Source organism: Hypanus sabinus, chromosome 8 (genome assembly GCF_030144855.1).
Source record: "Hypanus sabinus isolate sHypSab1 chromosome 8, sHypSab1.hap1, whole genome shotgun sequence".
Taxonomy (NCBI): domain Eukaryota; kingdom Metazoa; phylum Chordata; class Chondrichthyes; order Myliobatiformes; family Dasyatidae; genus Hypanus; species Hypanus sabinus.
In genome coordinates this window covers 39,073,351-39,086,949 of record NC_082713.1, presented here as the reverse complement: position 1 = coordinate 39,086,949, position 13,599 = coordinate 39,073,351, and the positions used below count along the sequence as shown (strand labels likewise).

General features: G+C 43.4%; 1 protein-coding gene across 3 annotated transcripts in view; it reads left to right on the top strand.

Annotated features, from left to right (window-relative positions):
• The window catches only part of zc4h2 (zinc finger, C4H2 domain containing), a 37,763-nt gene extending 24,381 nt beyond the window's left edge, over positions 1-13,382 (top strand). For all 3 annotated transcript variants that reach the window (XM_059976979.1, XM_059976981.1, XM_059976980.1), the window contains exons 4-5: positions 5,318-5,480; positions 10,791-13,382. In XM_059976979.1, coding sequence (XP_059832962.1) covers positions 5,318-5,480; positions 10,791-10,904 — 277 coding nt within the window. In that variant the 3' untranslated portion in view covers positions 10,905-13,382. The remainder of the gene's footprint in view (positions 1-5,317; positions 5,481-10,790) is intronic.
• Positions 13,383-13,599: the final 217 nt, after the last annotated feature.

Genomic DNA, 13,599 nt, shown 5'->3' with positions numbered 1-13,599 from the left:
CCTCTCCTATTAGATTTCTTTGTCAGCCCTGTCACCACCCAACTTCTCATTCATTCCCCCCCCCCATCTGTCCCACTTGCCCACCTTCCCCCTCACTTGGTTTTACCTTTCATCTACCAGCTTGTATTCCTTCTCCTCTTTCACCACCTTATCTTGGCTTCTTCCACCTTCCTTTCCAGTCCTGATGAATGGTCCTATCAGAAACTTTGACTGTTACTCCTCTCCATATGTGTTGAGTTCCTCCAGCACTTGTAGTGTGTGTTGCTTCTCATTTCCCCCAGCTGCAGAATCTCTTACGTTAATGTCTATAACCATGTGGGGCTTGTTCTGGATTCCCTTAGTTTCAGGGTGCTCCCCGAAAACCAACGTCACGGGCCAGTTTGGACTGCATCCATCTTGCTTCCACAGTCTCTATAAATCAGGATTATTATTGCTGTTTCATAGGATATGAAAATTGTTGTTTTACAACTGCTGTACAGAATACAGTAGTACTGAGAATTATCTTGTGAGTCGGGGGTGGTGATGGGGAAAAGACCTACCTGGGGTTCCCCTAAACTACCTCCATTCTTAAGATCACACACAAAATGCTGGAGGAACTTAGCAGGCCAGGGAGCATCTATGGAAAAGAGTACAGTCGATGTTTCGGGCCGAGACCCTTCATCAGGACTGGAGAAAAAAGATGAGGTCGGAATAAGAAGGTGGGGGCGGGGAGGAAGAAATACAAGATAGTAAGTGATAGGTGAAATGGGGGGAGGGGGAATGGGTAAGGTAAAGGTCTGGGAAATTAATTGGTGAAAGAGACAAAGAGCTGGAGAGGGGGGGAATCTGATAGGAGAGGCCAGAGGGCCATGGAAGAAAAGGAAGGGGGTAGGGTACCAGAGGGAGTTCATGGGCAGGGAAGGAGTTGAAGCATGAGTGGGAAAAGGGAATGCCTAAAGTTTGAGAAATTGAAGTTCATGCCATCAGGTTGCAGGCTTCCCGGATGGAATATAAGGTAATGCTCCATCAACCTGAATGTGGCCTCATCACGGCAGTAGAGGAGGCCATGGACTGATGTGTTGGAATGGGAATGGGAAGTGGAATTAAAATGGGTGGCCACTGGGAGATCCCACTTTTTCTGGTATATGGAGTGGAGTGTAGATGCTCGGCGAAGCAGGCTCCCAATCTGTGTTGGGCCTCACTGATATATAGGAGGCGACACTGGGAGCACCAGATGACCTCAGCAGACTCGCAGGTGAAGTGTCATCTCAACCGGAAGGACCTTTTGGGGCCCTAAATGAAAATGAGGGAGGAGGTGTAGAGGCAAGTGTGGCATTTGTTCCACTTGCGAGGATAAGTGCCAAGAGATGATCAGGGGGAGGGATGAATGGACAAAGGAGTCACACAGGGAGCAATCCCCGCAGAAAGTGAGGGCGGGGGGGAGGGAAAGATGTGCTTGGTGGTGGGATCCTGTTGGAGATGGTGGAAATTATAGTGAATTATGTGCTGCATGCAGAGGCTGGTGGGGTGGTAGGTGAGGACAAAAGGAAACCAATCCCTGATGGGGTAGTGGGAGGATGATGTGAGGGCAGACATGCATGAAATGGTAGAGATGCAGGTGAGGGCAGCATTGATGATGGAGGAAGGGAAGCCCCTTTCTTTGAAGGAGGATACGTACAAACAAGCTGGATGAACTCAGCAGGTCGGGCAGCATCCGTTGAAATGTGCAGTCAACGTTTTGGGCCGAGACCCTTCGTCAGGACTGAAGAAGGAGTGGGCAGGGGGCCCATAAAGAAGGTGGGGGGGAGGGTGAAAAACCAATCAGAGGAAAGATCAATGGGTGGGGGAGAGGAAGCAGGGAGGGGATAGGCAGGAGAGTTGAAGAAGGAATCTAAGTGGAAAGCACAATGGGTAGTAGAAGAAGGCAGTGTCATGAGAGAGGTGATAGGCAGCTAGAGGAGGAGGCAGAGTGAAAGTGGGATGGGGGAAGTGAGAGGGAGGGAATTACCGGAAGATGGAGAACTCAATGTTCATACCAAGGGGCTGCAGACTACCCAGACGGTAGATGAGGTGTTTCTCCTCCAACCTGAGTTTGGCCTCCTCATGGCAGTAGAGGAGTCCATGTATGGACATATCCAAATGGGAATGTGAAGCAGAGTTGAAGTGGGTGGCAACCGGGAGATCTTGTCTGTTGTGGCGGATGGAGCGGAAGTGCTCGACGAAGCGGTTCCCCAATCTGCGTTGGGTCTCACTGATGTAGAGGAGGCCACACCGGGAGCACCGGATGCAATTGATTACCCCAACAGACTCACAAGTGAAGTGTTGCCTCACCTGGAAGGACTGTTTGGGGCCCTGAATGGTGGTAAGGGGGGAGGTGTGGGGACAGGGGTAGCACTTATGCTTACAGGGATAAGTACCAGGTGGGAAATCTTTGGGGAGGAACGTGTCGACCAGGCAGTCGCGGAGGGAACGATCCCTGCGAAAAGCAGAGAGGGGTAAAGAGGGAAAGATGACCTTAGTGGTGGGGTCCTGTTAAAGGTGGCGGAAGTTGCGGAGGATAATATGCTGGATCCAGAGGCTGGTGGGGTGGTAGGTGAGGACAAGGGGAACACGGTCCCTGTTGTGGTGACAGGAGGATGGGGTGAGGGCCGAAGTGTGGGAAATGGAGGAGATGCGGGTAAGGGCATCGTTGATGTTGGCAGAAGGGAAACCACGATTCTTAAAGAAAGAAGACATTTGGGATGTCCTGGAATGGAAAGCCTCATCCTGGGAACAGATGTGGCGGAGATGGAGGAACTGGGAATAGGGAATAGCATTTTTACATTTGGCAGGGTGGGAAAAAGTATAATCAAGGTAGTTATGGGAGTCGGTGGGTTTATAGAAGATATCAGTGGACAGTCTGTCTCCAGAGATGGAGACCAAGAGATCGAGAAAGGGAAGAGAAGTGTCCGAGATGGACCAAGTGAATTTGAGATCTGAGTGAAAATTAGAGGCAAAGTTGATGAAATTGACAAGCTCAGCATGGGTGCAGGAAGCAGCACCAATGCAGTCGTCAATGTAGCGAAGGAAAAGTTGGGGAGCAGTACCAGTATAGATTTGGAGCATAGACTGTTCCACATAACCCATGAAGAGGCAGGCATAGCTGGGGGCCATGCGAGTGCCCATAGCTACACCCTTAGTCTGAAGAAAGTGGGAAGAGCCAAAAGAGAAGGTGTGAGTTATTAATTGTGAGTACCAGTTTGGCCCATCGGAAGAGAATGGTGGTGTTGGGGAACTGGTGAGATCTATTGTCAAGAAAGTAGCGGAGGGCTTTGAGGCCTTTGAAGGAGGAGATCTCCTTAGTTCTGGAATGAAAAGCCTCATCCTAAGAGCAGATGTGGCAGAAACAGAGGAATTGAGGGAAGGGGATGGCATTTTTGGAATGAAAGGCCTCATCCTGAGATGTGTGTTTGCTGGGACTTCCAGCATCTGCAGATTTTCTCTTGTTTGTGATCCATACTCGAGATGGCTAGCCTTGAGCTAAATGATGAAATGGATACTCGAGACTTGTCCTTCCAGCAAGGGGCAGAATGTGCAACAGAAGTTGGTTTGTCCTCTGCTTGAAAATAGGCCATACAATGCTTGGCATTTTCCTGAGACTAATTTGCAAACTTTGCATGGTACTTGTGAATGCAAAGTCTATGAATTGTTGTTGATGGACATGAGAAAAGGATGCCTGTATGCGTTCTCCACAGAGCTGTGTGAGGTGCTGAAGAATTGCTGGAAACTACAGAAATACGTTGTAGCAAGAATTAACGTCTTCAGGAGAAAGCATGTAAATTTGGCTTTAGAAAATTAATTGCTCGATGCTTTCAGAATTATATTTATTCAAGGTGAAGTGCAGAAATTTCATACAACTATTGAGAAACAACTCAGAAGCTACTTAGAAGCTATCTACATTATAAGTAATGGTAATGCAGGCTTAGTACCCCCTTATCTGAAATTTCAAAATCTGCAAACCTCCGAAATTGAGATTGTTTTCTGAGCATGGACGTGACGCCACAAATGGGAAATTCCAGGAGACGCGGGGAAGATTCCCAGGCGATGCACAGGTCTCTGTGCACCACAGACAGTTCTGAGAAGTGTCCTCAGATAGGTAATAAACAGAAGTTAGTGAAAAATAAAAAAAACTGCATAAAGCAAAAAGCGAACTCCTCATTCGTGTATCGCCAGCGTCAAAATGAACATATACTGCTTAACAGTATGCTGATCATGAAACAAGCAGAAATCTTTCACGACCAGCTGAAAATTGAAGGTAATTGTGGATTTTCGGCAGGCTGGTTGCAGAAATGTAAGAAGAGGCAGGGCATTAAATTTTTAAAGCATCTGCTGATCACAAATCTAACAGCAGAGCAGGTCTACGGTACTGAACGTTCTTATGCCTTACATAACAGCATTAAATTTTTAAAGCATCGCTGATGAAAATCTAACCAGAACAAGTCTACAATGCTGATTATTTTTATCTTGCATAAAACCTAAAAGACAGTGAAATAGAAATATAATGTGCTGCAACCCTTTAATCAAAACATGGCATCGTAGGTGGAGACTGAAAGCCTGCTGTTCAACAGCTGATTCAGGTATTCTCTCCCAATGCTGCTGTGCTGTTTTGTTACCCAAGACACACTATATCTTCATTATATTAATGGTATGTTTGATGAACAAGTGTAAGACAAAGACTGCTTACAGGTAGGACGTACAGTAAAATTGAAAATTGAAAATGATGGCAATCCCAAACTGTCATATATTCCAAAATACTTCTGGCCCCAAGCATTTCGGATAAGGGATATGCATCTTGGAGTTGCATTGTTTGTTTGCTGGTGTGCAGGTTTTCATTGATTCTGTTGTATTTATTTGTTCTACTGTGAATACCTGCAAGAAAATGAATCTCAAGGCAGTATTGGTGAAATGCACATACTTTGATGATAAATTTACATTCAACTTCTGAACTTCAAAACGTAATTGCCATCTTGGGGGATAAAGTTAACGCATACAGTGCAACTAAAACTGAGGCATGTCATATTGAGGTTGCACTGCAATAAAAATGGGCAAAAAGTACTCAAATTGTTATTCGTAATAATCAAAATCAGGCTATCACTGGCGTGAAACTGTACAAAGACATAAATATCTGTAAATTAAGAAAATAAATAAGTAGTATAAAGATAACAAGGTTGTGTTCAGGCTGTTCAGAAATACCTAGTTATTTAGGTGATCAATAGTTTTTGCACATATCTGATATTAACTGAATACTGTATATTTGACAATGCCCGTCAATGAGGATTTCTGTGTTTTTGCTGTTTAGTTACTTTGAGAAGCAGAAAGCAGAATGGCAGACAGAACCTCAGGAGCCACCAATACCAGAGTCACTTGCGGCGGCCGCTGCCGCTGCCCAGCAGCTACAGGTGGCCAGGAAACAGGATGCTCGGCAAACAGCCACGTTCCGGCAGCAACCCCCTCCCATGAAGGTAACGTCAGTGAAAGCTTCTCCTGACATTTTAATAGATGAGCCTAGACCAGCATTCAGACATGGCTTCACATAGCAGTTATTCTATTAGTTTTTAGTATTGGGGGAAACATGCTGTACCTCTGGGTTTGGGTGTGCAGTGAACACTGTAGGAAACTAAGTATTTGCTGGTCACAGAATCCATCTTGCACCTTCCTAAGCTTGTGCTCACTAAAAGAAAACTTCAGCCTAATTAAAGCCATATTTTCCTGGCAGTTACAAATTCTGGATTCCTTTTTTTAGGGCAGAGTAAATGACATCACCTCTCTCTCCTATAAAAATACTAACTGCCGCTAACGGTAAGGCACGTTGAATAACTAAGAAAAAATGGGATGATAAAATCTGCCTTGTCTTTGTGACATTCTCTCTCTCTAGATAGAGAGTAGCCTAGAAATTCAATGGCGTCTGCTGCCGCCCAGTCAGGTGGTGACAGTGTGTTGGGCTGAAGACTTTTTATTGTGACTTTGCACTGGAAATTTCAGTAGCACTGAGCACACTGAACGACCTGACACAATGGTCTGATCTTCCCTTTGCAGTCAAAGGAAAATAACAGGCACATTTAGTGGTACACATTCAGCTTGAGGTCCTGTCAGATCTGGGAGGGGCAGTGAATGGAGGCACGTGTGTGTGTGTGTTGAGTTGTGGTCTGAGAGCTAATAGTCCAACGGTTGTGAGATGGGTTTGTGGTCCATACAATATGATGCTTACATGGTTAACTCAAAGAGCAGGCAAAGAAATAAAACAAAATATACCTTCATTTCAAATGTGTTCCCAATATTGGGCTTGGCCCTGTTCAAGATGGCATCTTTTAACTTGCCCCATGAAGCTTCTTGGATCCTGATGTTTTGGTGAAGTCAGAAGTTTTCAGAAGTCAAGAATAAGGTATAAAGCTTGTTGCTTACAATAATTTTATTAAGTTTCACGAGAACAAAGGAAATGAGGGAAAAGGAAAGAAAGCGTAGTGGCAGGAGAAGAGAAGAGACCAAAAAGTGTAGTCTGATCTTCTTGTATCTAACTACTGATAGTTCTCATTCCATTGGACTGGAAAGGAAGGTGGAAGAAATTCCAATGCTGTAATTAACTAATAAGAATACTCCTGTTCAAGTGATGTGATATCCACCACTAAAACCAAGACATTTCCAGACAAATTACAGAGGCAACTGAAACCATAGAAAACTCACTGAACAATTACATGTACATAGCTAATTATATAAAAATACGATTAGGCATAAGAAAGTACAGGAAAATAAAAATGATACAGACCATTCCAACAAGCCCATGTAGGACTGTTGAACCCTGGTAGCTTTGAGTGTTCCCAGTAAAAAAGTCCAGTAGTCGAGAATGTGATTGGCGGTGTTCTAAATAAATTTGAACAGGAAATGATTAAATTGGGTGTACTCCTATATGGAGGTCTCTAAACTGCTTTAATGACTCCTTGGCAGGGGTTAAGAAAGGCAGAAGGTTATTGTTAGCATTCCAAACAAGTATTTAAAATAACTGATGCACTGCAGAGGTTAAAGTGCTTTGTGCATTCTAAAGTCATGTGTTAACATACACTAAAAGAAAACTGAAGAGAATATAAGTGAGAAAAAAAAATCTTGTCTCAGAGTGGTGTACATTGAAGAAGATATTTCCAGAGTTGATCTCTGCACAAGGGACAGAAAAGAACAGACTCATCAGCTAAACAAAAGAAGGGAAGATCAGCTTTGAGTTAACTGTGCTGAGTGGGACAGTATAAGGAGGTTAAAGCCTTTAGTCACAGGTAATATTTGTAATATTGATTAGGGTCAACTCCCTGCTATTGATGGGGAAAGAGAAAAAAATTATCTGACTGGAAGAACTCAAATAAATTACATAACAGAAATGACCAGAGATATCAGGTGAATAACAGATTCGGGTGTCTTGAAGGAGAAAGGGAATTAGGTGTGGCTACTGCATTTGCTGTTCTTGATGTGGTCTCCTCTACAATGGAGAGACTAAGCAGTGATTGCAGGGCACCAGAGGCCATCTTGAGCTCCTGGTTGCTTGATGTTTCTTTTCCCATTCACACAACAACCTGTCGGTCCTTAGCCTTCTCCACTGCCAGAGCGAGTGTGAATGCGAACTAGAGTAAAAACAACTGAGTAATCTACAACTGCATGTTATGAGTGAGCATCAGAGTTCCAGTTTCCAGTAACACTTATTTCCTGTGTTTCTCTGCCCCACCCCATCCCATGCCACTCATCCCAATCCCTCACCCCTCCTGATCCACTTCTGGACCTTCCATTTTTATCTGCTTTCCCTTACCTGCTGGTTCCACCCAGCCATTACCCTCACATTTTGCCCATTGGATGCCCCTGCATCCCATCTGGTTCCGTCTATCGATCTAATGGGTTCCCCAATGGCTCACATTATCAGATGCCAACACTGATGACATTGTGATCCCATTTAACACCCTCCAGCAGCCATCTCTGCCTTCACCCTCACTAGGTCCACTTACAGGAGCTCTACCTGCCTCTACCTATCATACCTGACTCTGTTGTCCCACTCCAACACCTCCCCTTTGCTCTGCCACCTGGCATAAACTGCCTTTCATTTCCTCCCTCTCTCTCTTTTTTATAGTGGCTCTCTGCATTCACAGTCCTAATGCAGGATTTTAGCCCGACTGTTAACAGCTCGATGCAGCTTGATTCTCTGAGTTGCTTCAGCAGATTGTTGCTCCAGATTCCAGCCTGTGCAGTCTCTCGTGGCTCCATGAAAGATGAAAGAATGGGAACACACTTAATTAACCAAATGAGCAATGTGGAGGTTAGCAGGGATCGGTGGTCAGGAATTGTGTGTAAGGAGGTGGGTGGAGAGAAATATCGTGAATATTGGATGCCAGATGAAAAGACAGTATCTTAAATGCAACTATAACCACATCAAAGTCAATGATGATCATCAACGTTGGCAGACCCCAAGCTTTGCCCACTGCTCTACTCGTCTGTATACCTACAGTTGTGTGGCTAGGCACAGCTCAAACGCCATGTACATATTTGCCGATGAAAATTGGCAGAGAGCTTCAGAAGGTGATGAGGCTAACAGAAGTGAAATAAGCATAGCTGGTTGAGTGGTGTCGAAAGTGGCTGGATGGGAGATGCCAGAGAGTAGTGGTGGATAACTGTTTGTCAGGTTGGAGGCCAGTGACTAGTGGTGTGCCTCAGGGATTGGTACTGGGTCCAATGTTGTTTGTCATATACGTTAATGATCTGGATGATGGGGTGGTAAATTGGATTAGTAAGTATGCAGATGATACCAAGATAGGTGGTGTTGTGGATAAAGTAGTAGGTTTTCAAAGCTTGCAGAGAGATTTAGGCCAGTTAGAAGAGTGGGCTGAACGATGGCAGATGGAGTTTAATGCTGATAAGTGTGAGGTGCTACATTTTGGTAGGAATAATCCAAATAGGACATACATGGTAAATGGTAGGGCATTGAAGAATGCAGTAGAACAGAGTGATCTAGGAATAATGGTGCATAGTTCCCTGAAGGTGGAATCTCATGTGGATAAGGTGGTGAAGAAAGCTTTTGGTATGCTGGCCTTTATAAATCAGAGCATTGAGTATAGGAGTTGGGATGTAATGTTAAAATAATACAAGGCATTGATAAGGCCGAATTTGGAGTATTGTGTACAGTTCTGGTCACCGAATTATAGGAAAGATATCAACAAAATAGAGAGAGTACAGAGAAGATTTACTAGAATGTTACCTGGGTTTCAGCACCTAAGTTACAGGGAAAGGTTGAACAAGTTAGGTCTTTATTCTTTGGAGCGTAGAAGGTTGAGGGGGGACTTGATAGAGGTATTTAAAATAATGAGGGGGATAGATCGAGTTGACGTGGATAGGCTGTTTCCATTGAGAGTAGGGGAGATTCAAACGAGGACATTATTTGAGAGTTGGGGGCAAAAGTTTAAGGGTAACACGAGGGGGAATTTCTTTACTCAGAGAGTGGTAACTGTGTGGAATCAGCTTCCAGTAGAAGTGGTAGAGGCGGGTTCGGTACTGTCATTTAAAGTAAAATTGGATAGGTATATGGGCACGAAAGGAATGGAGGGTTATGGGCTGAGTGCGGGTAGGTGGGACTAGGTGAGTGTAAGTATCGGCACAGACTAGAAGGGCTGAGATGGCCTGTTTCTGTGCTGTAATTGTTATATGGTTATACGGAAAGCAACAGCCTTGCGCTCAATGTCAGTAATACCAAGGAGACGATTGTGGACTTCGGGGAAGGTAAGCCGAGAGACCACACACCAGTCCTCATCGAGAGATCAGCATGGAATGGGTGAGCAGTTTCTAGTAACTGGGTGTCAGCATCTCTGAAAATCTACCCTGGGCTCAGCATATTGATGCAATTGCAAAGAAGGCATGACAGGGACAATATTTCATTAGGAGAATTGGTATGTTGTTAAAGACACTCGCAAATCTCCGTTCTGTGGAGAGCATTGCTCTCTGCTGTGGAGGGCCCACTGCTCAGGATCAAGAGAAAGCTGCAGAAGTTTGTGAACTCAGCCGGCTCTATCAAGAGCATAAGAGTCTATCAAGAGTCCTAAAAGAACAAAGGTGAAACTGAGATCAGGAGATGAATGGTGGGTGACCTGCTCTTCTCATATCCTTTGGTTATAAAGGCAGAGAAAGGTGAATAATTATGTCTAGGGATTCAGGCCTGGTTTGTAATGCTGGACATTTGGTGTAGGAGTGATGATGGTGAATGGACTTCTGATAGATGTCTTGGCATGTACATTTAACCTTTGGCTGGGGTGAGTGAGAGATCGTGTGTTGAGTAGTTGATGCCATTGTAGTAAAGTGCTGCCAGAGCTGCATCAAATGAAATAACTATCAGGAGTGCTGGTTAGATTTTTGCAAAACCAGATCATAGCTTCATTACAGTTTTTATGTTATTCACCAGAATAAGATATAGATCCTTTCTCTTAGAATACAGAATGAACAAAAGAATGTGTGAAAAGTCTTTAATAGCTTCTTGACCAATAAAACACATAGTGATATAGTTATTGGATTTTGTATTTTTGGTAACTTAGATAATGCCTGAAGAGACCATTTAGACCTGATGACATTAAACTTTGGAACTATGCAAGTGCTGTGAGTTGTGGGGCCAATTTGAGAGCATTGCCTGTATTTCATGCCTTTTTCAATGCATTTTTTGTGACGTGCATGGTGATAGCCCAGCAATGTAGTAATGATTCTCTGATAGTAACATCTAATCGATCTAGAGATATGACTAACCGTTCTATTTCCATCCTCAGGCTTGCTTGTCTTGTCATCAGCAAATCCATCGGAATGCTCCCATCTGTCCTCTCTGCAAAGCAAAAAGCCGGTCCCGTAATCCCAAGAAACCCAAGAGAAAACAAGACGAATAAAAACTCGATAGAAATGTGCACAAAATGACTTAAGTTTAAATGTGGCAATGTTATTTGTGGAAACTGAAGTGTTATTATGTAGTTATTTTATATTCTCATGTGTTGTAAGCACAAGTTGTATTTTAATTTTTAGAAAATGAATCTTATGCCCGTGCAACTTATCGATAAAATGTGTTTCAAATAGTGTGGAATAGAATTTCAGATTGTTTAATTATGAACGCATAGATATTTAATTGACAGAAGAAAAAGTATTACAAGTAGTGTTATGGTAAAATAGTCAGCCTGAACTATTAGAAAAATGGTACACCTGGTTATGTTTAGCTTGTAGATTTTAATCCTCTCAAAATTAGATGTTGAAATTGAGTAAGTCAGTTAAATTAATCATATTGATAGCTGTATTATTTATCACTTTTTTGGGGAAGGAAAAGCATTTGTTGCTACAAACAAATCATAAGCTATTTTGATATGTTTATTCCTTATTGGGAACACCTCCATGAATGATGGTGCTGCCTCTTGCCAAATGAAGTAGTGGGTACGATCAGACCGTTTGATGGTGCATTGTCATGGCTGAATTGGTTTCTGTTCAGATGGTTACTCTGCTGGATGTAGGACCGTCAGTGCTTTCTCCATTCCTTAGCCATGGAGTGGTGAGGCCAGCTAGCACCCTCTGAGGTAAGAGATCGTCCCATAGATGAGAACCAAACCTCAACCAGTTTCAGTTATAGATGCACCTTCCCTAATGGTGGGATTCATGAAGCACCAGCAGGAAGATGCTTTACAGCAGGAAATGTTTCCCCATGTTCACCAGGTGAGACCGTGTGCTCTGAATAATGGCTAGGAACTAGCGCAGACTGACTACTGCACAAACATTATTAAGATTATTTTGTTTTATGGTGTTAAACTTAGAACTTGCGCAGTGCCATGTTACCAGATAATTGCCTAAAGTTCTTCTTAAATTAATGTGACCAGTTGTGGTTCAAAGATTAATCCCTCAAGTCGAGTATGATGTTCCGCTAAGGGGCTGTCTATTGTTGAGTCTGCAGGTGGCTGTAGAGGCCAGTGCAGGATCCACATGTTCTGATGCAGTGTGAGCAAGGGTAAGTGGTGGCTGTGGTTAGTGGCTGGCTCTTTTGGTTACTCAGTCTCTCCATTCCCAGCTGATGCTTGTTGTGTGCGACACAACGTAGGTCGTTCTCTGTAGCACAGGCCCCTCTTGAACAGATTTCCTCCAGGTGTATCTATTCAGTGCAACGTCTTCCCAGTTTTTAGATGTAAAGTTGTGTTTCTTCAGGCTATATCTAAATCTTACATCCATCCCACAACATGAGGGAGTAAAAATCTTAGCGTTATGACTCCGTTGCAATGTCCAGACAAGTGAATTTAAAGGTCTAATGGCTTGTAGAAAGAAGCTGTCCCTTAGCCTGTTAGTTCTGGATTTAATGCTGTGGTAGCATTTGCCAGACGGAAGTAGCTGAAACAGTTTATGGTTGGGGTGACTGGTGTCCCCGATGATCTTCCAGGCCTTCTCTCTGCACTTGCTACTATAAATGCCCCTAATGGAGAGAAGTTCACATCCACTGATGCGCTGGGCCATCCGTACCACTCTCTGCATTCAGCGCCCAGCGATCGAGGTTGGTGCAGTTCCCAGACCAGGCGGCGATGCAGCCAGTCAGGACGCTCTCGGTGCCGCTGTGGAAGGTCCTGAGGGTTTGATGGCCCATGCTGAACTGAATTGTTTCCTTTGTTCACCAGGGCTTGCCGATTTTCCTGCAACTGGGAGATTGGGGAGATGTGAGCTGGGCGTCCGGGTGACATGGAGATTTTGTTTGTGTTGGCCTCCTCCAGTACACTGGTGTGTCTATCCTTCCAGCTGATCTTCCGAGTCTCTTGTGAGGATCTGTGGTGGTATTTGTTCCAGGGCTTTCAGGTACTACTGTAGGGTCTAATCTAATCTAGTTAAACATATTATCACCGCTGTGAAAGTTGTCTTCTTAAAGTTGAGATATAGGATCAAGATGATGCAAAAATCCCAGGAAAGATCACTTACTCCTCATTGCTTTTTGTAGGCATCTGCAGTGTGAAAGTTAATGTTACATTTTATAGGTTCCAATAGTGGTTTTTCCTCAACAGTTTTACTTTCTGTGAAACGTTTTAGGATATCCTCAACCCATGAAAGTGCTTTATTGAAAATGTACTCTTGATTCATATTTTAAATGCGAGTAGGAAATTATGATACGAATTCCTGATTTATGATCATACTGCACATCATAATTCAGTGAAACCAAATAGATTCAGAACATGAAAGAAATGATTCCAAAGTTTGTAATTGGAATGTGCCTTTTTATCACAGAGAAACACTAATGTTTATCTGTATTTTGAAGGCATTTATCCAAATTCCATATTCAAAGCTCATTTGTAAATATTTTGTGGTTCAAAATTGTTTTTTTTTAACTAAATAAAACCCAGATGATTCAATTATATGGAATCAGTTCATTGTTCTTTTAATTGTGCTATGCTTTATTGTACAAGATAGGAATCTAATAGTCAATTCTAGAATTATTATTTAGGACAAGAAATGTAAGTAACAAGTTTTTGTAATCATTTCACACCACCTTTTCCAATCGATAGAAACAGTTCCAAGTCTTGTGCAGATCAAAGAGGCCACTGGTGGTCAATTAGCTCACGCGCAGCACAA